At 43.7% G+C, this 27,374-nt stretch overlaps 1 protein-coding gene across 3 annotated transcripts in view; it reads right to left on the minus strand.

Annotated features, from left to right (window-relative positions):
- SEMA5B (semaphorin 5B) overlaps positions 1–27,374 on the minus strand; it is a 272,595-nt gene that overhangs the window by 27,344 nt on the left and 217,877 nt on the right. For all 3 annotated transcript variants that reach the window (XM_075757063.1, XM_075757062.1, XM_075757064.1), the window contains 5 exons: positions 13,202–13,319; positions 6,586–6,767; positions 3,312–3,455; positions 1,656–1,803; positions 68–293 (listed from right to left, as the gene is read on the minus strand). In XM_075757063.1, the coding sequence (XP_075613178.1) occupies positions 68–293; positions 1,656–1,803; positions 3,312–3,455; positions 6,586–6,767; positions 13,202–13,319 (818 nt within the window). The remainder of the gene's footprint in view (positions 1–67; positions 294–1,655; positions 1,804–3,311; positions 3,456–6,585; positions 6,768–13,201; positions 13,320–27,374) is intronic.

Below are 27,374 nucleotides of genomic sequence, written 5' to 3' on the forward strand. Positions count from 1 at the left end.
AGAGGATCCCCCTTCCACCACCAAATCTAGGCTTGCCCTATGGTCCCCCAGAGCTGGAAAGACGTACAGTCAGTATCACACACTGCTGAGCCATCATTGGGGCAGAATCGACTCTCGGTTTTCTTCCTCCCAAACTGCAGCTCATGGGGATCGGACAGCTGGGCACGACATGTGTAGCGGAAGCGCTGCTCCTGGCGGGCACCATTCTGGGTGATGTTGACTGGCATCCAAGGGGTCCAGGGTGTGTTCCTGCGCACCTCCGGACAGCTCTCTGGGTTGCAGGTCTTATATTCCTGCCGAGAAGGACACACACTCTCTTTACATATTAAATGGCAGCAGTCTAACTGACAGAGATTTATTTACACCCCAGAAGATAGGAGAGTACTCTCTGCATCCAAAACAACTTCCAACCACCTTATCTGACCTCACAGACACAAGCCAGTACTGGGCACAGCACGAAATGTGGTGACTATGGAGGCGGTGATGGTGCATAGCTTCAGGTGGACCTCAAGGATGAACTATGCTTGCTATTTTTATGTATCCCTCAGGTTTGTGTTTCTTTGCTGACTCAAAGTCCTGTGGGGCTTTGAAAGCTTGGTGCATTATGGGAAGGAGAATAAATCAGGCAATAGATAATAATAACAGCAAACAAGTTTTCTGCTGTGACCCTGAGATGCTGCTCTGAGGGCAGCCTAGAGGAGCCCCATGAGGACAAAATGTCAGCAAGGTTTATTCTTTGAAAAGTTTATTGTTTTATTTTTAAGATGGGTTTAGATTATCTCTTCTAACAGCTATTTTTGTTTGTTTGGCTTTTTGAACTCTCTAGTGAGGACTATGAACCATTTGCCATCCTTGGTGTAGAGCATCCACTGAATACAGACAACACTCTGGCTGGATGGGGATGGGGTGATTTGGGGTCTTTGCAATTCTCGCCACTAGTGGGAGGAATTCCAGTGACAAACATTGCGTTCTTGTTTAAAAATAAATAAATAAACCGGTCTTTTCTGGCAGAAGGAAAGAAATGTAATGCTTCAGGACTTTATGATTCTAGAGTAAATGCCAAACAGCTTGTGAACAGATGGGAGGTTCCAGATCAAATCTGCTTACACTGAAAGAAAACTATCCATAAAACTAATTAAAACAGCTGCATGAAACAGCTGCCAGAATAGGAAAGGGAAAATAAAGAGAGAAAATGGGTAGCCGTTGCCTCACTGATGGGTTAACTAGGTGTTTGACCCGTTGTTTACTCAAGTATGACAGTGAGACTAATTTCTGATACATGTAGGGCCTCCTTGACTCAACAGGATCATCCTGTTGATCATGAGTAAAAAAAATGTATAGTGCTTTCAGGTAAAGGACTTGATATGTAAGCCTATGGAGGCCTAGAGGAAGTTCTTTATACACCAGTCTGTCCTTACCTGTGCGTGCACACACACACACACACACACTCTCTCTCTCTCACACCAGCTTCATTGATTTGGGGAATTTGCCACCTCTCTGCTTCCCAGATCATTTCAGCATCCTCTCCAGCGAAAGCTGAGGATGTAATTTCCTTTGAGCTTGAGAAATAAAACCAAGATGGAGAGAGGACTTAAATACCAAGTCCCTAGATGCCAATTGGTGCCCCTCAGGCAATGTCAATAAACAATACATACCACAGCACAGCCTGGACACGTATTTCCGTTTTCACAGGACCTCTGCCTTGAATGAATCCCTCCACCACAGTTCACACTACATTTATTCCAAGGACCCCATGAAGACCAAAAAATTGGTAATGGACATGGACTGTTCTCATTACAGAATCTGAAAGAAGAAAGCACATAGCTCAAAAAATATCCATGTCAGCACATCCCAGGGAGAAAATGATGATGGACACAAGTCTGTATGCTGCATTTGTGTGCAATTCATGCATGCTCAGAAAGCCAGAGGGCTGACACAACAGTCAGATTAGCAATATTCCTGTTCACAGCAGAGAACTGTACCCTTTGTACAGAATGGGGAGTGGTTAACCAGGCTGAGCTCACTGAGGCTGTTGGACTAAATGGTCAAGATCACATTTCTGAAAGTGCTCTAACCTCAAAAATTTCATGCACTAAATTCACAGAAGAGCTCATAAGCTGAAGTCCCCGTGTCACAAAGAGAGAGAGTGGATGGTAAATATTTTCAATGGAATGACTAATGAAAAATCAACACAACAGTGATCTGCTGCTAATGGCAGATGCTAAACACTTGACAATCTTCTCTTCTGAGATCTGGCCCTTACTGCCGCCTGGACCCTAAGAAACTAGCATTTGCAACGAGAGCTGAACTAGATGCTATATGCATCTAAAAACAGGCCCTAAATTAATGCTATTACATGTTCCCTTTTCAAAAGGTAAGTTTAATTTTGTTCAGCTTTTTTAATCAATATTGTTCTCAAATTGAATCACATAGGATGGCAATTGACTCAGATGTAGTTTTTAAAACCCAAAAAGGACCATTCAGAATGGCCACAAATCAAACCAAACATTAAAATGTCCTGAATCAAGGAAGTTAAATGAATTGCCCTTTGTATTCTGAGAAATGCAGAGAGATCTGTCTTAAGTGACCACTCAAGGGATAAGCAACAGCATACTGCCAAGCAGAGGTGGCCTTTAATGAAATGTCAAATTTGGAAACCAAATTGGGATGCCTTGAAGCACGTGTTTAATGAGGGGCTGGGCTTCAAGAAACATAATAGTGCAGATGGCACTGTAGGTTCAAAAAGTATTGTTTTTTAGTGATTTTGCATGAAATTTGCTTAGTTTAGAACGGAAAAATGATGGTTTTCTGATGCCAAGCCCTGCAAAAACTCAACCCTGAATCTCTGAGACAAGCTGTATTTTGTCTTGAACTTCTTTTGGTGCGTCAGCACAATTAATAGAGATTTAGGAATGGTGCAGCTGGCAATGGAAGCTGCACATATTCAACTGCCTCCTCAGGGATGGATCAGAACAGCGTAACTGTACCTATAAACTCTACGCTGCTAACAGCAGGCACAGCTTCTCCTTTCATTGAGGAGGTCAGCCCTTTGGGAGATGGAAATACTTGTGAAGGTCTGAAAGGTCCTGCCTGAGAGCAAAGGCAGCTCTGAAGTCTCTGATGGCCACAGGCTCACTGACAGAGAGTGGCCATGCATATGAACAACCTCATCTCTCCCAGGCTCTGCAATCCCTTCCGCTTTGTGCATTCAGCCAAACAGCCTTAATCTGCATTCATATAAGAGCCACCACTTCCAGCTGCCAACATTATTACCACAGAAGTGAACACATGGTGTAGTGGACATCTCTTACCTTTCTTCCCTGCTCTGTCCAACACAGACCCTGCCCCCGTACCGTGGAGCAGGGTTGCTGCAGGTTCGCTGGCGGACCTGAAAGCCAATCCCACAGGAGGTGCTGCACGGGGCCCAGGAAGACCAGGGTGTCCAAGCGCCATTTCTAACAAAGGAGATGAGAGAGAACAGAGTATGGAGGTTACTTAATGGTCTGTCAATGTCATGCTGTACTTAACAACAAAAAACCTAAAGCACCAACGGGGGAATCATTGAAGTCATTGGAGAAGAGATTATTCTTTGCAACCAGAGTATACATCAGCAGAGATCTAGACAAGGGAGTTTCAAAAGTGCTTGGCATTGGCCTAACTTTCCTCCCATGGAAGTGTCTAAGAATTGGAAAAGAAGACAATTAAGCCAATGCTGAAAGAATTTGAAAATGTGTCCTAGGATTGGCGGGGCAACAAGAGTGGTTGCTATAACTCTCACTGACTATCCCCGCATTATCACCTCCATGTCTTGTAACCCTCCTTTTCTGAGCCAATGGCTGAATCTAATGTTGTATCTCCTGGACTCTTCTGCACAAAAACATTTGTGAGGCTCAAGAACACCAGTTGTGCCAAAGGATTTAAAAAAACCTACCCTCCGCTAATTCAGTAGGTACCGATGCTTTAAATCTCTTACAGCAATACCAGTGCCAGCTCCCGTGGTTTTATCACAAACCTCATAATATTTAGTGTTTTCCTAAAGCCTTCAGCATTGAATCCTATTAAGCGGAAATCTCAAATTTCATTAAAAATAACAATAATTGCTTCTATCTTTCATGGCCGCCTGCAGACGTCACTGTAGTGTGACCTTAAATCTGTAGAAACCAGAAGGCAATTAAGAGCTCAGAGGCAGGATCGAGTTTCACGGTTTAATGACTGATCACATCTCTGCTGAGCAGTGGCAACTTAGCCTGAAGTAACTTGATGTAAAACCCCTTAGTTCACACCTCAGCGACAGAGATGTCTATCTGTCTGCAAATGCTCTGTGCCTCACTCCTGCGACAGGCTGAGCACGTGCAGGCGGCCAGCTCCTGCGACGCTGCCGCCATGCGGTGACTCAACCGCGTGCTTACACCGAACCCAACATTTTTGTCTTGAAAATCTTGCATTTCTTAAAGCTCACCTGCCTCTGCTTTGGCAGCACTACTGAACTTTGGAGCAGGAGAGGAGGAACCGTACCTCATTTCTTCTGCGCTGCAGGTTTAATTTCATACGGAGCCAGTGGCAATGCTCTGTCTTACAGAACTGCCTAATCCTGGCACTTCACTGCCTTAAGCCAAAAAATCTCATTTGTTTTTGTTGGTGTTTTGTTGGGTTTTTTTAATAAAGAAAAACTTTTCTAAAAAGTCTAGTCAAAAAACAGCTCAGGTGCTCTCTGGTTCTTGAAAGCTAAGCTCAAAACCAGATGTTAATTTTCAAAGCATTTACTGAACTAATAACACTGCTGGCAAGAAATATTTTCTGGCATAGCACCAATCAGGGCAGAGGATGAAAGTTAAAACCCACATTGCCCTTCACACTTTTTCTATTTGTTATCAACTCTTGCCTGTTCTTGGCAGCTTTATTTCAGAACCCTGTTTCTCCTCTCCTCCTCTTGTTCTCTCATCCCTCTCCCTCCTTCCCTTCCCCTCTCCTGCCCCAAACAAGGTCAAAGGACAAGAAAATCACTTACATAAAAATCCTACTATTCCATCTTATTCTGCCATGTTTTAACTCACCTACTACCTCCACACTCCTTAACCCAAAAGAAAGATTATATGTAAAATCAGGAAAAGAAAAAACAAACAAATCGAAGGTTGCTGTTATTGCAGCAAAAAAGGGAAAGTAATTTCTACTAAAAATTCCTCAAAAACTCAACAATTCTCAGCATCTATTTATGTTTCAGGATTTTTAACAGAAATAAAGACACCTTCCATTTTCAGATCTCCAGCTTTCTAATAGAACTCATCTTTAAGCATCCTGCTCCCTCTTTGCAAAAAGAAATCTCAATGCCATATGAAGTCAATTAAAGGAAATTTGAGGGCTGAGGCGGATGCAGGATGACCAGATGTCCCTATTTTTCAAACCATGCTGTTTTCCTATGTCTTAAGATTGAATAATCTATTTTTCATCCCCTTCTTAGAAGCTGTTCCTGCCTCTTTTGCCATCAGAGCAGTGCTGAGAAACCCATCCCCCTGGCAGGCTTTCCATTTGCCACTGACACGGGCTCTGCTCAGCCCATGGCGGCAGTACAGGGGGAGGAACGACAGCACGCCTTTTGGGCAGCACAGCCCATGACTAGAAGGGGAGACGCCAATTACAACATGAGTATTGCTGAATTTTTGGTGCCAAGACCAGCACTGATCTCCAGGGAGGAGTCAAGAGACAGCTGTCCTTAATGGAATGAACGTTTATGGAGAAGATAAAGTAGATAAAAACTGTATCGACCCAATATTTACCAAAATATTGGCTGGTCCCACCCTTGTTAAGTAGTGCTTACACCATTGCATCATCTTTCCTCGAGTCATGACATGATGTAGTCTGAGGGTGGTGAGGTAACATAGACCCAAACACCCTGGCTATGTTCGGGCACCTGATCGGAGGACATTCGGCTTCCATACTGCTCAAGCATGAGCTTCAGGCTTCCTGGAAAGGCAGCACTTCAACACAAGCAGAGCTCCACGCGTTGTTTAAGTGCTGTCCCCGGCAGGCATGCCTCCTAAGCACTGCTCGCTGCCAGATGATCTGTTGTTTTCACCTAGCCAGCCTGTTGCAGACAGTTCACAGACTCGCAGAGCAAGGCAAACAAGCCTTGCTCAGAGGTAGGCTAGGCCCTGTCGTTACAAGCACTGCTCTGAAGGAGCTCTGCTTGTTTTTGGCAATGCAACCTTGGAATCCAAACTCTGAAAAATGATGAGCTTACTGGATTTTTTTTAGCTTATTGCTGTTCAGTTGGCTAACAACTACCTCTGCTTTGCCTGCCTCCTCCTGATGGGTCACTACTCGCTGTACAGTTGAGGGAAACTGAGGCACAGTGTAGGGAAGATTAATGTGTACACTAATTTGGGGTGCTCATCTTTCAAGAGTCCTGGCTGTAGTTCCTTCTTTCGGAGCCCTTGGGCTCCTTCATTTTTCACTGACTTCAAGCTGGACCTCACGTACCTCGGTTTGGCTGGGATACAACAACACGGTCACAGAAACACAAGGAAGGAGCTAAGGTGTGGTACAACTCTAGTTCTCTTCCTAAAATGCACAAAGATGTCGAGGTACCTTGAACAATTTGCGACCTCAATCCTGGCCCCTTCACAGCCGCGACCTCCGCAGCGAGGACGAGGGCTGTCACATGAACGTGACCTACACATACAGGAGCCTGTGCTGTCCCCATCCGAATGCTCACAAAGTTGCCATGGGGACCAAGGCCCCAATCTTCCATTTGTTGTCAGGTTTTTCACCTAATTTTGAAAGAAAAAAGGTCATTAACAGCAAGTTTACATTTCTGAAGACAGCCTCACAATAGAAATGCCAAACAAAGCTGCTGGCGGGATTAGGATGCAGCTTAGATGGGAGCTGTCTGTGCTTGCAAGGAGGATTCAAAACAGAGGTTTGTTTTCAGACAATGCTGCATCAATATTTACCCTCCAAATTCCACCCCGCATACCTAACATGTGCACACAGGCACCCAAGCCGACCCAGCCAGCACCACACCAGGCGCAAGCATCCATCTGCCACGCCACAAAACCACCGTGCTCCCTCGTCCCACACTGCACAGCTTCAGACTTTCAAGCAACACAACGGCCGGTGCCGATTGTCCCCACTTTATTATGCTCCTGCCTCCACAGTGCTTGGGACTGCTCCTGCAGAATATTTTCTGAGTTAGTGTTCACATAACCATAGTGACAAGCTGAGATCGGGGCCTCGCTGAGTTTGGCCGTGTCAAACGCAGTAAGAACTGGCTCCTTTTCTAAACAGAGCCATAGCATAAATGACTAAGCTGGGTGAAGGATAGAAAGTGAAGGAGATGGTGGTGACTAGAATTAATGCTGATGATCACATAATGGGCTAAAGAGCAGGAATTCATCTCAAGGCAATTTATAGACCAGACCATGCTGCTATCTGTTTCCTCAGCCCTTTGCTTCATGCCTGTACAGTCCCGAACAGGCTGGTGCTTGAGCTTCCTGTGTGCTGTAATGAGGAAGTAAAAACACGGCAGTTCTAGCAGAGAAAAAGCATGAGAAACAGAACTCTTTCAGCCCAGGACTGGTGAAGACCTTGCAGAAGGTAGGGTGTCTGAGCTTGCTCTCCTGCACCTTGTTTTAAGCAGTGCTGTTAGGTGAGCCCTAAGCCGAGGGCAAGGGGACCAAGCTGCTAGGTGCCTCACAGCAAGGCTGACCTGAGAAGATGAGTGCTGCTTGCTCCTCCCGGGATCGCTCCCATTCCACTGCTGCCGCTGGCACCAGCTGTGATGGCAAAATCCAGCAACTCCAGGACCATGTCTGGGAGGCTGCCCTGAACACCCCTGCCCTGCCTTCCCCTCTGCTCCTGACTTCAGAAACACAAGGCAAAGACATCCAAGCTGGCCCTGCCTAGGCACAGCTATTTCCTTGCTACAGCACAGCACCATGATGTGCTTTCCCCTGGCAGCAACCTCTGTCTTCCCCACCTCGTGTCCCAAAGCTGCAGGTGGGGCAGCATCAACGGCAGAATCAACAGCAGCTGCCTGCAAGTGGCTGGTGTCACCCATGGGGTGGTGGGATGCTCAGCAGCTTTGGTAAAGCCACTGGCAAAGGCAATTCTGGATTTGGCCTTGGTGTCGCACACAACCAAGGGTGAAAAAAGAAAGAGGCTGGGGCTCTGGCGAACAGCCCTGACCCCAAATCTGAGCCAGCCACTGCTGAGAAACCCCACTGCACCATGCTTCACGGAGCTCTGCGGTCAGCAGAATCAGTCCCCTGGGCCGCCCCAGGGGGAAAATAATTTCTCCTGCTCTACAGACAAGGAAACCAAGGCATGGAGAGGCTGCAAGGCTGCTCAGGAGCCATGCAGGGAGTCAACCACAGCCATAAGAGTAGTGCTTTCAAATACTCATCCTCTGAAACATGCTGCTCTGTGCTTATTCTCCAAGTCTGGCACTATGTTAAACACTCACAATGCACCTCTGGTGGGCTGTCATCTTCCCCTCTCACCCATCTACAGCAGCATCAAAAATATGCAGCAGTGGCATGGAAGTAATTTAGATCTGTTACTGCACTCGTCAGCCCATAGTTTGGGGGGTTTCAAGCATCTGTTGCAAACCTTTGTTTGCAGTAGATTATCATGTTGCTGTAAAAATTTGCTCTGGGCTGCAGGTTATAAGGCAAGATGCCCAGAGAAGAGAACACTGAGTTTCGTTGTTGTTGATTTTGTTGTTTTAAACACGCATGCAGTGAAAAATCAAAACAGTTGGGTTGCTAAAAGTCTGGGGGAAAAAAATCAAAAGAACTACTTTGAGATATCTAATACTAGATTTTTATCTCCTTTTTCCTCCTGCCTTACAAAAGTCATAATCCAAGTATTGGATCATTTCTATTCATTTTTGAGCCAGAAAGCCTTGCTGATTCCAGCAGGGAGTTCTGTTCAGAAATCAATGGTATGATATGGCCCGTGGCTTCAATCAGAAAAAAAAAGCTGACAAATAATTATTGGCTCATAAGTGATACTGGGAAGCAACCCAAAAATTAAACAAATAAGCAGCCATAACTGAAATGCTGAGATTTATAAACATGTCACATTGTGAATGTGGGAAGTTTTTATACTTAAGAAATTACATATGGATTATTATTCCATCTTTAAGTTCATAAAAATATCTTCAAAAGAGCAAACTTGGGAAGTGGGATAAAAACCCATACGCATTGATCTTTTTCAGGAATATCTTTATGAGGCAAATCCTTTGTAGCCAACACAGTGCCCATCAGACAGCGAGGACATCTTTAAAAACATCTGTGATCAAATGCCCTTCTCTCACCTGACCGTATTACCAGTTCCAGAGCTCTCCTGTTTTGTAACCTGCCCCACTCCCACCAAAGGCATCACCTTCTCATTTCTTCCTTGTACCATCTAAAGGCTCAAATTAGGCAGGATCTAAAAATTCAGACTGACAACTCCTACCCCTCGGTGCCAGGATATTTGCAATGTTTTTTCTGATATTACAGATAAGACTAGAAGCATTCCTTGTTCTTTTGATTCATCTGTGCTTCCTCTTAGGATTTAGATGTCAACTGCTTATAACTTTGCCAAACTTCAGTTATTTCAGCTGGAAGTTGCCATGCTGGCTGTCTGATAGAAACTGAAAATTCTTGCAAAGTTTCAGTCAAAATATTTCAAACATTTCTAAAAGCAAATCTAGGGAAAAAGTAGCAACCTTTTCCTTGAAACAAGCTGGTGTTCAGTGCAAGGAACTGAACTTTACATCATTGTGACATCTTTTTGCAATTTCCATGAAAAGTGATTCAGATCTGTCTAGGGTATAAAATTCTTGGGAGGTGGGGAGGATACTGCAGCTTACCAGTACCTGAAGGGGCCTACAGGAAAGATGGTGAGGGACTGTTTATCAGGGAGTGTAGTGACAGGACAAGGGGTAATGGGTTCCAGCTGAAGGAGGGTCGATTTAGATTAGATGTTAGAAAGAAATTCTTTACTGTTAGAGTGGTGAGGCACTGGAACAGGTTGCCCAGAGAGGTTGTGGATGCCCCATCCCTGGAAGTGTTTAAGACCAGGTTGGATGAGGCTTTGGGCAACATGGTCTAGTGGAGGGTGTCCCTGCCCATAGCAGGGGGGGTTGGAACTAGATGATCTTTAAGGTCCCTTTCAACCCAAACCATTCTAAAATTTGCAGTTTTCATAGATTTTGATCTTGGCACCTGCAGTCCTCTCGGTGTACTGGGCACGCTCCAGTGTGGGTTGGAGCAGGATTATCCCAGACACTGCAGCTCTGAGTGGCTGAGCCCACATGAATTGAGAGCAAGGTACAAGTCCACTAGACACCCCAAAAAAGGAGTGGGGAGACTGGCACTGCTTGGCAAGAAAATGGGGTATCATGGAGCAAATGCCAGATGACTGAGATAGGGGGTTGCTGGACACACAGAGCAACCTGTGATGAAGGGATGAAAACCTGTGAGGAAGAGCATCATTTGGCTCAGGATAAGGAGGACTGTACACTTTACTGGGAATACTCAATTCCTGATTTGCCAACCACCATCAACAGTGACCCCATGAGCTTGGCTAATGGAGTTTGTTAGCCAAATCTAAAGTTCCTTTCCTGCTGGTGGCTCATGTTGGCACCAGTAAGATATTATAAAGTAGGATGTGTTTTTTTTCCAGTTTTCCTGAGACCAAAAAGCACCCCACTCCCTTCTCCCAGTGTAAGAAGAAACAGCATGCAGTCATGTATTCGAGACTCCCTGTTACGACACATGCATGTAGAAGGGAAAGAAGAGCAGCATGTGCAATTTGTGTCCTATAATTTCTTAACATTAAAATGCTTGACATTGCAACCATAGCAACAAACCTTTAGGAGGTTCTGGGTGTTACCTGCTAATAACGTACATTAACCATTGCCCAAGGTACTATGTTAACACTATGATTAACCCTCTGTCTAAGGTCCCTTAATATTAAAGCTGGGCAGTGGGAATCTGTGGTACAATGTGGCGCTGTACAAAAATGTTCAGACTAGCTCTGAACAAGCATGTTTGCACAAGAGCAGCAGTCAAGTTGTGTTAGTGTTGTGGTTGACTCACACAAATCCCTGGCCCCTGTAGGATATAATTCAATAATATGCCAGTTCTGGCTTCAAAAGTTGCTGCATGCCAGTCTCTCAGCTGTGCCAGGACATCTGTTTGTGGGCTAGGCTGCAGAAGAACTCACTGACATTATCTGCGTTAGGAAAGGTTTATTTGGGAGGGATTCTTTTAATCTACGCCATGTCACACTTGAGAGTGATCTCACATACAGCTGTACCAGCACAGCTGAGCGCCTGATGCTCAGCCCAGGAAAGTGAGGTGAGAAAAGTCAGGACTTCTTAAGACAGTAACTCATCCAGCTAAACTCCTAGACAGGCCTTTTTCAACAGTGAATTTGACACTGGGTCACTGTATTTCCCTACCTTTGCAGTGGTCATTTATACATGCTGCCTGCCTCTGCTGACCACGACCTTTATCCTGCACTGAACACAAGGAAATACTTGGATACTGCTGATGTAGGTGCTTAAATGAGCCATCCCACTCCATGCCAGAGGTGAATTCATTCCAGCGAGGGGCAGAGGAGAAAGAAAAAAAACGCACTTGCATATGGATTTTAAACAGCTTGGCAGCCCATCAGTCAAAAAGCACAAGGCTGATGTATGCACCAGAATGAAAGCACCAAAACAGAAAATCATCTACAATGGAAATGCTAAAACAAACGTAAAACTAGCACCCCAAGAACAGCCAAAGCTCCTCAATATTCTGCGTTGGATTTTTATGACCTTGAAACAATGATCTGGAGTAGCCTGTTCCCTAGTGTGCACCACAGCAGACATGTTCAAACTAGAGGATTAACACCTCACGCACCTATCAACAGACACAGGCATTAAGCAGGACGAGATAACAGCATGGGCAATCAAGAAGCACTGCATCCCAGTTCAACACAGGAGGGTTATAAACACACAAGCCTCTGAATCCAGCAGTGAAAAACTTAAGCCTGCCAAGCTCAGGATGGATTGAAGTAATGACTAATATTTCCTGGGAAAATATCTGAGAAGTAAGGAAGATAAGGGGAATAAACATCCCAGCACCTCCAGACAGAAATAGCATACTGAAGATATAACTCATCCAGTCCTCTCTCTCTATCTACTGGATTTAGCCGTATTAACATGCTAATTGACATTAGATAATAATGATGGACATTAATGAGAATTTCTCCTTCCCTCCCCCACTACAATTTATTTAATAAGATCGGTTTTCCTCCCCAATCACCTCACAGGTACAGTTCAAGCAGCAGGAATTGAATTTGGCCAGACGGCTTCTGGAGATCACAGCCAGAACTGGATATTGTCATCAGAGGAAGGTGGGGGGGTGGAAGAGAGCTGGAGAGCCAACTCAAACTGATTCAGGCAGAGACACTTTTTTTTTAACTGCTGCATCTGATGGAGACCAGGGCAACGAAAGCAGACCATCTCCTTGAAATATTATGTAGATTTGGTCTTTGGTCTGCTAAAGCGAGGTTAGAAACCAATACCCTCGCTCTCTTCATCCCTCTCTTGGTTACACTCTCTCCTTCCCTTGTGTTCTTTAGTATATACTGTATCTTTTTGTTCCCTCTGCAGGCCACCCATGCATGCCCTGCTCCACTGCTGCTCCCTAGAAGCCTCTTCCTGCCAGTGCAACACTTCTTCCCCAGCGTTGTCTCCTAGGCCCGACTCAGGGATCCAAGAGGAAAATGAACTGGATGCTGCCCGAGGATGCTGTACATCAGTTATTCTGATTTCCCCAACCTGCAGGGAAGCCAAGGAAATGGTGCAGACAGTGGAGCAGCACTGAGAGAGCTCAAGTTTCATCTGGGGCTTACATGGTTCTCAGCAGTACCCCAACAGCATGATCCAATCTTCTGCACTCAAGATATGGGTGGGCATGAGGAGGACTGAATGCTGGCTTTGGAATCCCCCTTTTGGAGCATACAAATACATTTGGGGTCTCTGTGCTCTAAACAACAGGCTGTGCACAGATATTAGAAGCATGCGCCACTGAGCTCTCCACGCTCTCCTAACAGCCAGTCCTCATCAGGCTGCCACACGCTCACTTTCCCTCTCCCTTCTACACATACACACACACTCACACACCAGTATATACAAAATATTTCCACTCCTTCCACTTACTGGGCACTCAGTAATATTTTGAGTCCAGAGGCTCATGTTGGAGCTGTCCTCAATGGTGGTGCATCGCTTCTGCTTGTTATCCCAGCCGCAATAAGGGTCTCTGGCTCCTAGGCATTCCCTGCATGTGCAAAGAGAAAAGATTAAAGCTCTTTAAGACTGTCTAGCTCTAAAGACATGTATTCAAGTATAGTGCTTCTGTATGACAGCTGTCAACTGCACCGAGGCTCAGCAGAAGAAACAATTTCTTCTAAGCAGAGGTTTACCTGCTTGGAAGGGGAGAACAGTTGAATAGAAGGGTGATAGGACACAAAGCAAATATCACTCATAGAAGCTGTAGATTAAAAATCAGTTCACTCCTCTCTAAGGCCTAGGGAAAGAAAATGACTTTACAAATTTTAGTCAAAGAACGCTTGTCATTGAGATATCTTTGTGCCCCCATGTAATCACTCAGCAGGCCAAATCTCACACAAAGCAACCTCTGTGAGTATGTTTTCTGACACTGTGTCCATCCAAAGGGGTTAGACAAGCAGAATTAGCCAATGGACCAGTAATAAAGGCTTTCTATTAGTCTTGGCCTTTACTGGAACAATGGTTTCATTTATAATCCCAACATCAAGATGTCAGTTTGGAAAAGTCACAGCAGAACATTATTTCTAAGCTTTTGGCTGCTTTGAACACTGCCGTATTCATTTTCCTCCTGAATCCATATTTACAGGCTAAGTGTGTGTTCCCAACATGTGAGCTCCTAAAGAAAAATAACCACCGTTACTACTGCCACTAAACAGAGAAGGTCAGTCACAGAATTAGTCTGTACCGATAAAATTCAGCTGCATTGGTTGTTCCCATGAGTTGCTTTCAAATTGTTAATTTTCATTAAGAAAACATAGCAGTACAAGCCACATCATGCATGTATTAGTGAAAGACGAAGAGAGGACTAAACCTAAAAAGATTCACAACATTATTTTTTATTCCAATGATCAATTCTCTTCTATCACACAAAAGGCTGATAAGATCTTTCCAAAAGTCCCAAATGATTTGAAAACTGCCAATTAGACAGCAGCAAGGGACCAGGGGGAAAAATTCAGTTCAAGAAGCTAAACAGTAGAGTAATAAAATTTATTCTAAGGGTAGGTATCAGTCTGATAAATGAAACATCAAAAAAAAAAAAAAAAAAATCAAATGCAATGAGATGTGAACTGTTCCCTCCCAGAAATCTTTGAAATCCTATTAGTCTGTAATCAGCCGCAAATGAAAAAGCAAGTCCCTTAAGCCCTGCTGAAAACACTCTATCAGTCTGTACTGACTCCACAGCAATTTGCCCCAAAGCAAACCCTAGATTGTTTTGCTGTCTGGTACCCATTGCTTCATATATATATATATATGTATGTATATATGCACATACACACATACAGATAGATGTGGATATATTTATAGTTTAATTATGAGTTTCCAGTTTGCTCCTACACGGCAGCTCCTACATTTTCTCTGCTAAAGATTTCACACACAGAGTTGTAAGAAACACAACTTTATCTTTCATGCTTTAGGAAGGTAGTTACAATGACTGTCTCTACTACATTTTTCCTTCAGCTGCCTCAGCACACCCAAGGAAAAGGCGAAGATGATTTTGTCCCAGCCCCAGGCAACAGAACATCAAATATTTGCCTAGAAAAGACTCGGGATCCTCAGTCCAAGGACACAGAAGGAACACGTGCTGCTTTGCTCATTATTCTGGCTAAGGACCCCCATCCTGCTGTTTTGGCAACCCACACCACCCTCACCCGTGAAGTGGGGCTGCCACCACGTCCAGCGCTGCCTTTGCCGTCCAGCAGCCCCTCCGCAAGGGCAGCACCCAGTTAATTGCTGAGCAGACACTGGGGTAGCTGCCCGCCCTCTCCCTAACTCGGCCTTTCAGGAGGAAACCGGCGGTTTCTAGAGAGAAGAATAAGAATGAGAGAAGCAACGGGGGGCAGGCGGGGAGAGGGGAAGAAAAAACCCCTGCTTTTAGTTAGAGAGCCTTGTGGTCAGGCTTTCAGACCCTGACACCACGTACATGCTGTTGTTTCCAACTGCATGAAGCCATTTTGCTGGGCACCCAGTGAGCTGGGAGAGGTCATTGTAATTCATAACAGGGAAGGATGTTGTGAGCATCACCCTATTATGATACACATTTTCTCTGAATTTAATTTATAGGAAAACATGTGCTGCATAAATTCAGGAAATAATCTCCATATGTTCTGTGCTGCAGCCCTCAGCCACTCTGCAGGCAGCAATATATCCCGGTTAGGCACTGACCACTTTGCTGGCACTATCATAATGTATGTCATGTAGCTAATGTGCTGCTCTTGGCTGAGAGCGGCGAGCTACAGATCCCTAACGGTGCACTCAATGAATCACAGCCTGCGGTCCCCTGCCGCCGCCACTGACCCCCAGCTGACGGGCCATCAGTAACAGAGCTGCAGAGATGCCAGAAGGCCACGATGCTGGGCCCTGGCAAAAGCCCGGTGCAGTGCTTGTTGGCAGGGAGCTACGGCCATCCCGCGTCTCGCCGTCCCTGCGCTCTGCATCCTGGGTGTTATGAATTCCTACCCAGCCTGGGCTCTGCTGGGTTGTCAAAACACGCACTCTGTAATTTAACAACCATCAAAGCCCGGGACTTCTCCCCGTCTGACGGCAGGCCCTCAAAACCATTTGAAATCTAAAAACAAAATAGCTATGCTGCCTGCCTCCCTTCAGAATGTGGAACCCACTCATCTGCCTCATCTCTGGTGAGAAACCTATTTTATCAGCTGACAGCGATACACTTAAGGGTGAGGAGGAATGTATTTACTTACACACAATTTGCTCCATTTTTTTTCCTTTTGTAAGCAGGAAAAGCATTACAATGTGCATTACTGCAAGAAAACAACATTTCTGGCAAATACGTTAAGTGAAAACTTCAAAATCCACCCTAATTTATATCCTTACAGTATCTTTAGAATATATATCCCTATTTATGTCATTAAAAGATAAAACCAAACCAGCAAATACACACCAAAAGACAAATATATGTATGCATACATGCACGCACAGATCAAAATGCTTCAGAAATATGCTGTCATTCTTAGTAGATCAGGCACCACAGTGTGGAAAATGTAAAGATATCACAGCATTTCTCTGTGTTCAGAACACAAAATAAATTTAAATGTTTACATGTAAATACCATTTTGTATCATGATACCGCCAAAAAGTCTCACACAGGCTGAGGGACCCGAAGTCTTGCAGGGCAGTATGTAAATACTGTGAAATAAGATACAAAGGAGTTTTACATGCTATAATGAAATTCTGATGTTTCAAAGGCAATGGGACTTCTGCCACTGCTTCAGAGAGGCCAGATTTCATACCATACATACAGGGAACACCACACCGGTCTCCTCAGTGGCAGGCTGGGAATGCCTCAAGGAACTAGCAACACCCTATCGTCTCCCATCATAATTCACACAGGCACAGGGAACCCATTATCCCAGAAGACTACTCAAGCATGGCTATATTTAGGTTAACACTGGCTATATTAATGCTAATGACTCAGTCAATGAAATTCCACAAAGCAGGATGCTTGTGGAAATAGATGGTGATGTTACCACACGGTTCTGTGCCACCAGTTCCCCTCTGGCCATCTACTAACTGTAGTGCATTCAGTGAGGACTCGGGAGAATACCTCTTGATGGATATCTAAGAGGTTGGATTTATTATGACAAGGCATTACTATCAATAGCGATTCACTGTAATTCATTGCCTCACAATAAATGTCTTATCTGAGGCATAAAGACATACACTGAAAACGCTCAATTGAAAAACAATTCCATTTGTATCTCCTATTCAAGGTAATTTTTTCTCCAGTTCCTTATTCTCACTTACCAAAGACATTTGCATGAAAATAAGATCTTACTCATAAGAGATCACCTGCTGCCTGCTGTTTGGGAGCTTTTAGCCTCCCTGTTGTGGGCTGTTGCAATCGTTTCTACAGCAGTGATCTGGGATAACACAAAGGATTAAGACTCTGCAAGTGGGGCACCATCCACAGCCCACTGAAGTCAATGGAAACTCTTACCTATGACTCAAAAGAGCTTTTATGGAGCCTTTGAAGCCTGGAGGTGCTGAGCCTTCACTAATAGCATGTGCTGGAAAAAAGGCTTCTGCTTCCAAGATGCTGGTCCTGCCCAAGATCTCTTTTTTTTTTGTAATAGCCTGAATGATGTCTTCTTTCAGAATCTTCATTAAAGCTTAAACGTCTATAGTTCAAAAGTTTCTCATTCCCACTTTAATTTGCTCTGAGTCTAGATAACTTCATCTTTTGGTCATTTTTTCCCGGAGAGTTAAAAAGCTTTAGACTGTGTAATAAATGGATCATCAAATCAATTGAACCAGACCCGAGAGATTAGGCTTTGACAGACCAAAGGAAAGAAAGAATTCCTAGAGTTTCTTCCCATTCTTACTACCAGACAGAAGACACACAAATGTGCCATTTTGTACCAAAAGCCACAAAACTGTCATCCAGAGCATTCACACTGAAGGACTCTGCTTCTCTCATCTGCCAGAACATGCTTGCTTTCCCAGTTTTTGTTCCTTCTCTTTTCATTTACCTCTTTCTCACTCCTTTGTGATGACTAAAAGCAAACAGGAATGGAATGACAGGACATGATGATCTACAGAGGGAGGGCTCTAGACCCAAAGACTGAGAAGCTCCCTTCCCAAACTGCGTTAGCTCACAAAACCCTGCCACAGCGCTGGGAGAGGGTTCTGCATTTTTGCCGATGAGTTTGGAACCTACAGTGAACATCATGTTCGCCAAGGCAATACGATAACTGTCATAGCACCTAGTCTTTTAAATTCCCTTGGGCAGCACCACTAAGTTCATTAGAGGCCCAGAGATAGCAGCGCAACATTTATAAGCCTGATCCTGCAAGTCACTGAGCAACCTACGCTCATCTGTGCTCAGCATCTCAGGAGCATGAGCAGCACAGGAGTTCACCTTGCTCTTTTCGGGGGAACAAGACCTCAGAATTTCACACTGGTTTCTTGCACTCTGTGAGCAGTTAACTCCAAGCGAACAGCCCCTTGCGAGCAATAAGGGAGTTAAGCTGTGTCTGTTAGTTGAAAGCATAAGGCTGTGTTTGGCAGACAGGCATTTCCTGACAAGGTTAGCTTACTGTCCCATTGCTATCAACCTACAGAGGGGATGAACTAAACAAATAATCATATTAGCTTCCAGCCAACCAAATCATAATTACTGACAACCTCAATAGTCTGTGCAAGGAAGAGAGGACTTCTGTCTTCCCTAAAACCAGATGGCATGAAAAGAGAAGAATAAGAATCAAAAGGTTGTTCGTGGCTTAAGAAAATAAGATTAGAAAGGGAAAAAAAAGCACCAGACCTTCAAACAATCCCTCTAATTTTGATACCTTTAAAAATTCAAACTGCAGAGATGAGTTAGTGATCTATACAAATCCATTATCTTTCCCCACTGAGAAGAGAAGCCAAGTGGAACTGAGCTGCTTTAGTCAGACACTGGTCAAGCAGCAGCTTCATTTCTCAGCTGGTGAATACAACACATTCCGTGCCAGATGCTTCTGCCCTTTCCTCAAGACGAGTAGCCACGTACTTCATAAGCAATTAATGGAGCTATTTGTGGAGCAGGGCACTACTTGGGAAGAGCATACTACAGCTCACAGGTACCACCAGGGTAAGGGCTACAGTCGATGCTAATCTGGACAGACAAGGTTTGGTATTTTGGCATTTGATATTGGACGCAGAGGCAAGGAAGCTGAAGTGTGTGTGTTGTGTGCGTGTGTAATTTATCACCCACACATGCTTAGCATCACTGATTGCTGCTCTGCACGTGACTTGTTTTGAATGCATAAATTAAAACCATGGTGTAAAACGACCTCTAAAACTGAAGTCCATTTATGAGCCAAACACATGTAACTTATTTGAAAGAAGCAGTGTACAGACAGAGGATTTTCAGAGGCAGTTTCACCTCATTTTCCTTTCCACATCAGGGACCTCGGCTTGCTACTTTCCACCTCCTCCCCTACCATTTTCAATATCACTTTAATCGATTGTGGTTTATAGATTATGGCCTTGCACAATCTACACAACAAACTATTCCATTTCTTACTTTCTGACATCCCATTCCATCATCTTTTAGCAACAGTGACTTCTTTATTGGATAGGTGTTTATTTTTATTTTAAAGCTGTGAAATAAAGCAACATTCCATTTATTCAAATATGAAGATTAATGCCATCCCAAGAAAAATTCTGATTAAATCTGGATTTATGTTTACATCAGTAAAGCAGGTTATTAAAAAAAATGATTAAGTGTTCCTCCACAAACACTATTAGAAACTCTTGTCACTGTGCCAAACAAAACTGACCTCTAATAAAAACAGAAGTACAGAGGGCCTCTGACTACCACTGATGGGATCAGTCATCCACAAGAAAACTCGGATACTATTAAAGTCCTAATGAAAGGAATAGCCAGAAGGAATTCCTGAAAGCGGGGCATGTTTGTCTGGATTGTGAAGCACAACCATTTCCTAGCGGCAGGCTTTTGAGCCTTAAGAAAACATGCCCCCCAGGGCTGCCATATGGAAGGAGGCAGAGGGGACTAGACATCCTTTTGGAAAGGCAGCTTGGGCGAATCAGTGCACTCAAGTGTTATTCCCTGTCTCTGCCCTGTGTCAGTCAGTGTCTGGAAGCGGCTGTCCGATTAAGATGTGCTCTGCTCCTGCGTTTCTGCTCTGTGGTTGCAGATCTGAGACTTCCATGTGAACGTGGCAAATTCCTGTAGTCTGGTGGCACAGGCAGAAAAAGGGTGGTTTAGGCAAGAGCAAATCCACTGCAAGGGACACAGGCAGGTGCCTTACGCAGCCTCTACAAGATGGTGATGATTTAAGAACACAAATTATGCTACAATGGGAACTTAGGAAGGGAGAGAAAAGTGCAAAGGCAAAAAACTTAGAAAGAAATATAAGTGATGCTAAAGAAACCTGAAAACAGTCTACAATCGTCACCCAGGCTGCACAAAGTAATCCATATTCAAGCAGCTCCTTTGTGAATGCTGGATTTTGTTAAGCTCTGGGTAATTATTTTCTGCTCAACGAGATGTAAATTCTACTAGACAGAGCCTTGGTAGATTAATGTATGTTGGAAAAGGCAAATAAATATTAGACCACCTCCTACACCCTGAGGATCTAACACCTCTTGTCCAACGCAGGGCTATTTTAACATTGCATATGGAGCAAAATGGTCCTTCCAACATATTCTCCATTGCTTTTTCCCATGTAGTTATAATATCAAACAATGTCCATTCCACTTTTTAACAAGAGACAACATCACTTAAGTAAATGGATATTTTTGAAATCCAGCCCTACCCCTTTGCAGACTGGAGTGTTCCCATAGATCTATAGTACTTAGGCATTTTGACATGTAAAAGACATCAGCTAGTACAATATTATGTTTTTCTACAACCCATACATATTTTATGTACTTATATGTACTTAAATTTTAAACTTAAACCAACAATAAGAAATTTGCTCTGCCTCCAGATACTTCCTCCTCCCCAAACAGGTAAAACAGAACATCTCCTAATAAAAAGTTAATGATGCATCTGTAGCAATATATTCATTCAGTATTAATATTGGACACATTTGTGTTTTACACTGCAAATGCTGCCTGGAAGCTTGAGAGATGAAGCAAACCAGCCATGGCAGCAGTAAGGCTGTAGACTCTTTGCATCAGGAGCCATGTCGCTGAACATGACCATTGCCTAGAATACAAATCTTATGACATAATAGTAGCAAATTGCAAGAATTGACAGATGCAATGGATATCTGCCCTGGGGCTTGTTGGTAGCTTTAGTTACTAATCTTGTTTGTATAACAATAGCATCAATGTCATCCTAACATAACATATTCCAAGAAAACTACCTGCTTTCCTGTCAGTCGCCACTGTGTTGAAACTAATTTCACATAGCCCACCTAGCAGGCATTAGACTTTGGTAATGACTCATGGTAATGACTTTTAGACATCATTGATCTGACTTGGCCTAAAGCCAACCTGCTTGAGGTAAAGGGATCCATACGCTAAACCGTTCCCGCACTTGTGAGCTAAGTTGTGTTGGCAGTACACTTTAAAAATAAGGAGCAAACAAACGCCCTTGGCACGTTCAATCTCCCCGCTTTTTCCTCCCTCCTAGAAATCCAAAGCCCCCCAAAACAAATTGGCAAGCTAGTCATGATAGTGAGGAGACAAAAAGCAGTGAGCCCTGAAATTAGCTGATTTTGTTTGGCTTTTTCTGAAGTGACCTTCATCTGTTTCAGTAGTTGTATAACCCCAGGCTGTGGCTACTGCTAAATTGCCCTTCTGCCCCAGTGCCATTCACTCAGGGCCATTTATGTAGTTTGGACCTAAAAGCAGGAGCCTAAAAGTATACAGGCAGCTTAAAATGAATGGAAAGCATGTCATTGGTTTGAGCATTTAACAGAAATGGGAAAAGCTGTAATAATTCATCTGGTTCGGAACAGAGCCCCTTTCCACTCTTTCATCCCGTGTCCTCTCTTTTTCCAGTGATGCAAACACGAGCAATCTCAGCACAGGTTTATTCCTCAAACTCAGCCTCTTGCTGGTTTCCCTGCTGGCCCCACGTTGCATTTCTCTCCTCACTGTTATTTGTGATTCCCTCATACTTAAATGCCATCTACAAAGTATGCTATTTTCTTTCTTCCATGCCATTAAAGATAATGTCAAATAAGATGAAACTGAAAACCAATCTCTCTGGCATCTTGCTGGAAACATGCCCCTGCTCACTACACTGCCGCTTACCCTTGCCTTCTTTTTTTCTCCAATTTCAGACACACATGGCCACGTCCCTTTCCCAGACAGTTCAAGTGAAGCTCTTCAACTGCTATCCTGAAATCCAGGTTTCTTACACCTGTAACATCCCCTCAAATCTTACAGGTCCACATCCTGCAAATAGTATGGATGTGCTTAACTTTACATATATAAGCAGCTACATTAAAGAAAATGGGAGTAATTGCCTGCTACAGCAGATGCAAATGTGTTTTCAGGATAGAGAAAATGGTATAATTTTGTACTTCTATTTAAAGAACATAGATCCATTTCATCTACCAAACTTCATTCTTTCCAAGAGCTTTAGTGATCATGGTTCTGTTTGATGTCTTCATTCTCTGTCAGTGGGAGTCTCGCTATTTACTTAAATGCAACCAGAATGCCAAACCAGATGTTTAGTGATTTATTCTGATGTATTATTGGATACTGTGGATGACAAAAGATTGGGCTGAGCACTCTCCTTTCTGCCTATGAAGTCTTCAAAGCTTTTCAGCATTATTGATGGTACAATAATTAGCTAATTCCCTTAATTTTGGAGAGGCCATATCAGCCAAAGCAGATGGAAATTGATGATTAAGCTTTATCACAACATTTTTGTAGGCTCTTACCTTTCTTTTTTGCCTCTATTTTTAAAAGGATATTCAATGTGCTGGATATTTTTTAACTCTCAGGGAGAAGATTTTCAAAACAAAATCTGGGCCAGATTTTCAACAGAAGGGGCTGGATTTTCAAGGTCTTTGATGAACAATCTGGCCACCAACATTGCCTCAGCGATCTGCTGGTTGCTGGGCTCCACTGAACAACAGTCTCTGCTTTGTTCCCTCCCCTACTTCTTTTAACATTTTCTCTCCCATGCTTTTTACCCAACAATAATTACTTGTTTGTCCTTCGAGGAGCTATCGTCATTCTGGTGAACAGGTCAGAGGATTTCCAGCCCATATTCAATTCACTCTTTCCCCTAAACTGGGAAATTTTTAGATCTCTTCCCAGACTGTATTATTCCTCCAATTAAGTTCCCCAACAGTTTTACTCCTGAAATCTGGTAATCCTGTAATTCTGGTTTTGCAATCATAAATTCAAGTGCTTCATTCCTTTGTTACAGAGGATTTTGCACCATATAAGGAGTTAAAAAAAAAAAAAAGAAAGTAACAACAACCACCAAAGCAATCCTCTATGAGATATCTCAACCCCCTTAAAGTCTAGCGTGGACGTGGTACAGGGACCATGCTTGGAGCTCCAGTTTTGCACTCTGGAGAGAGAAAGAGGGCAGAAAACTGCTGCTTTACTGCTGCTGCTGACCCTTTTCTTCTGAAAACTCCCTGGAGCCATTTCAGGAGTTACTCACCTATATGTACTCAGTTGTCTGATCACTGGCCCAGAGCTATTTAGAGCTGAATTGTGTTTCTCAAACAGATCTCAAGTCAGTAAATAAGAGTACTTGTCAGCTGAGTCATTTCTGCTAGCTTTGCATTAAGCAGCATGGCCGGAGGGGATGCACGGCAGAATTTAGGCCAAGTAGGAGAGCAAAAGCTCAGCATCACTCAACAGCAAACTCCCTGCAACTGGGTCAAAAAAGCAGGCAGAGTTCAAATGAGAGCATGTCATAGTTGCACGCAAGAGGATCTGGCTCTCCCCACAGCAGGAAGCAGGAGTATCTCCACTGATATGAGGATGACCTGAGGTGGCACTCACACAACCGGATGGGATACCCACACATGACAGGGAGAGGACATGCAAGACAAACTATTCTCAGAACTGCACTGTACATCCCAAAATTGCAACCTGCATCATACGAGCTGCAAATTTTATGCAGAAAACTGGAGGGAGGAAGATGAAAGAATGAGTATCAACACAAAATGCACTAAAATAAACCACTCAGGACAGAGAAAGCAGAAAAGGTGGGTATTCAAGATACTCTCTGGCTTCATTCCCAAACATATTTTCTTTTCCTCATCTGAATATGTAATAAAAAAATGGCTACAAAATCACTGCCTCAGGGTGTCTGTCTGCTCAGAGGCCAACAGCCCTGATGCTGCAAAGGGGCAGTACAAGGAGATTACAAAGTGCTCCCTACAACCACCAGCTTCATCTTCTTACGTGTTTGACTGCAATTCCCAAAATGAATGACCTCACCCCACCCTTTGAAAAAATTACTAAGCTACCACTACAGATAGGCCCCACCTGAAAATAATGGTCCAGATCTAAAGTCGTCAACCCTCTAAAATTCAGACCCAGGTTCAGACATATTCTAGAGATATGGTAGTGTCAGTGATAAAGCTGCTCTCCAAATATCCCTCCCCAAACCTTGGGGGTAACTTGAGGTAAATATCCAAGCTCATTTGAAAATTGCAGGAAGATTACAATGATTTCAAAGCCATGCACAATGCAGCAGCAAGCACAGCCAAGCTACCACCCACCAAAGCAGCCTTCAAAACGTGCTGCATGTTCAAGAGACTTGAAGGTTTTGCTCACGCTGGACATCTTCCTAACACTCTCCAGTGATACTGGGGAACGGCAGCACTGAAGCACAACAGGAAAACACACGCACAAGGCAAGATCCCTGCAGCCAAGTTGAGCCCGTAAATTTGGGCAGCTGACATTACAGATGTCTTCCCGTTGCCCTGTTGCTAAGATTGGCTGTTCTGAAAAGACAGATTGAGATGGGTCACTGGGCACACACAAAACACTGCTCGGACACCTAGAAATATATTGGGTCATTGAACTACATCAAGACATGGGGCTGAGTTACTGGTCACCATTTAAGAGATTAAATTGGTGCCGTGTCAATAAACAAACAATAAAGGAGACGGCAGAAATCCTTTTCCCTTTCCATCTCTTCCCTTCGCTGCGGCTTTTTCCTCTGCCCCATTTCTGAGCCTCAGTACCAAGCCCTGAAGTTTTAAAACAGCACAGCAGCAAGGATCACTGGAGGGGATCAATGCTAGGATCAATTTTCTCTCGATACATGATCACCTGCTCCAGGGAGAAAGGAGAAGGCAGGGTGGAGGCAAGAGCTCTGTGTCAGCAATCACAAACCCACATCAGCCCCCAGGGTGTAAAAGGCTGCAAAATTTCCTGATAACATAAGGCAGAGCCAAAGAAAATAAACAATGTTGTGGTATTCCTGCCCGGGAGGCACAAATTCTCCATCACCTCCAAGCTTTCTGAGCCCCCTTCAAAACGATTACATTATAAAAACTGCTGAAACCAGAGCTTTTCAGGGAGGCCAGTCAAGAAGTCACAGCACAAAAAAGTAAGCGGGGGGTGTTGTAGGGGTGGGAGTCCTTCTTCCCGTAGTGGCAGTATATTGGCATGTATTAAACATAGACACAACAATAAGCAATAAATCACAGCCCAGGAGAAGTGCCAGGTGGAATGCACTGGAGGAAATTAAAACATCCTTCTCGATACAGTTCAGTATTGAAAGAAATACAATGGAGGCCGAGTTGACTTATCACCTACATAGCCAGGATGCTAAGAGGAAAAAAGGTTCCAACATTTGCAGTTGAAAAATTTGCACTTGAATAATTTCCTACCAAAAAAAAAAAAAAAAAGCTTAGCTTAAAAGTAATAATAATATCACAAACATCCTTTTAAACAAATACATAAATAATGGCCTTCCTTGGCTTTCCTAAGTTTTGTTCTTATTTTTCCTCCTTTTTTCAAATGCACAGTCCTTCCACAAGACTCGGCCATAGGGCAAAAGTACGCTAGCTGGCCAGCACCCAAAGTCAGCAAATTCTGACCTCCCACATCAGCAAATGTACGCACCCACCATGCTGTCAGGAGACCCTACCTCGTGTACTTTGGTATTGCCCAGTGGCTGGCTTAAATTGCCTAAAAGTATCATGAAACTAGTCAATGGAGGCAGAGTTTGAGTCTCCATTCCCCAAGGAGCAGGACTGCTTCCTTATTTCACTGAAAAAAGCCTCCAGAAAGTTTGTTTTAGAAACAAACAGCGTCAGTACACAATCTTCTCAGTAATTTCAGCCAGGACTCAGTGCTGTACAATGCATAAAACTGAGACTGCTTGTGGCCACCAGTCTGCAAGGGAACCTCTTTGGAGCCGGGTTTCTGTTTTGCTGGGATAAGGTTATACTAGCAGGGGACTGTGTTGCAGCCCTCAGGTCCTAAACAGATGGTGTTCCCGTGAGGTACCCCCTCCCCGCCCTCCAGCCACTGCTGCTTTTTCCCTGCTTGTCCTTTTTTTAGACAGTTGAGCAAACCTCCACCATTTGAGTTGTAATGGAAGTGTCATACAAAATACTTACGCAGGTTGAAACTGGGACACAATCTATAAATTACCGGAAAGCTGAACTCAAGATTAGGAAAAGAAAGAAAAGGAAGAACTCGTTTCTGTTGAAACTGGATCATATATATGTATACACACATAAATATTCTCAAACTGAAACTCTCCAGGACAGCCTGAAGAGGACAGCTATTATGTTCTACCTTTTTTAAATCTCTGCTTTTAAGGGCTGAGGACAGGATGGCATTTTCCAGCTTTGGTTCTCTTTCTCTTACTAAACACTTCTGTGTCAGCCTGCCTGTATAAGCAACTAAACCTTTACACACTAAACACTTCTGTGTCAAACTTACAGTAATGACCAAGTTATATTTTCTGAAAGGCATAATTAAGAGGTTCAGCGAAAATAGAAAGAGCTGGCATTTTTATATTTAGACAGACATGAATTTAGTACAAGCTGATAGATAAACTCTACTTGTTGAAAATAAAATGATGGTGACATTTTCTATATCAGTTTTTTTGGCAACAGAACAAGAACATCTTGCAGTAGGCCATGAAAGAGGGAATCCATTTAGACGTTGCTAAAAAATTCCTTCCTCTTGTCTGTCTGGCACAGAGATCATCAGATTCAGGCAAAACTCTCATCCAGGAAAGCAAAGCAAAAGCAGGAGAGGAGAAGGAAGAATGTTTTTAAGAGATGTAAATAAGCAATTACCTGCAGCAGACCCCACTACATACTCAGATTATTTTTTCACCTCTTTCACCTGCTTAAATGGGGGGATATAATTTGGACGCAAAAACTTTCTGCACACATTTCTGGGTGGAAAACTGCTCTGGAGCCAGGGCTGACAATTAAAAGTCTTTTTTCCTACTCCTTTTACACGCTACAATCAAGGCACAGAACCTATCCAGGTGTACGAGGTGTCACACATAGTTGAGATGAGCTATTGGGTTCCAAAAGCAGTAACAAGCTGCCACGCAGCCCAGCCCTGCCTCATCAGACGTTTGAGAGGTGATCACTCGGATAAGCCAGGATAGGCT

This window comes from Balearica regulorum, chromosome 6, assembly GCF_011004875.1.
Source record: "Balearica regulorum gibbericeps isolate bBalReg1 chromosome 6, bBalReg1.pri, whole genome shotgun sequence".
In the NCBI taxonomy this organism is placed as follows: domain Eukaryota; kingdom Metazoa; phylum Chordata; class Aves; order Gruiformes; family Gruidae; genus Balearica; species Balearica regulorum.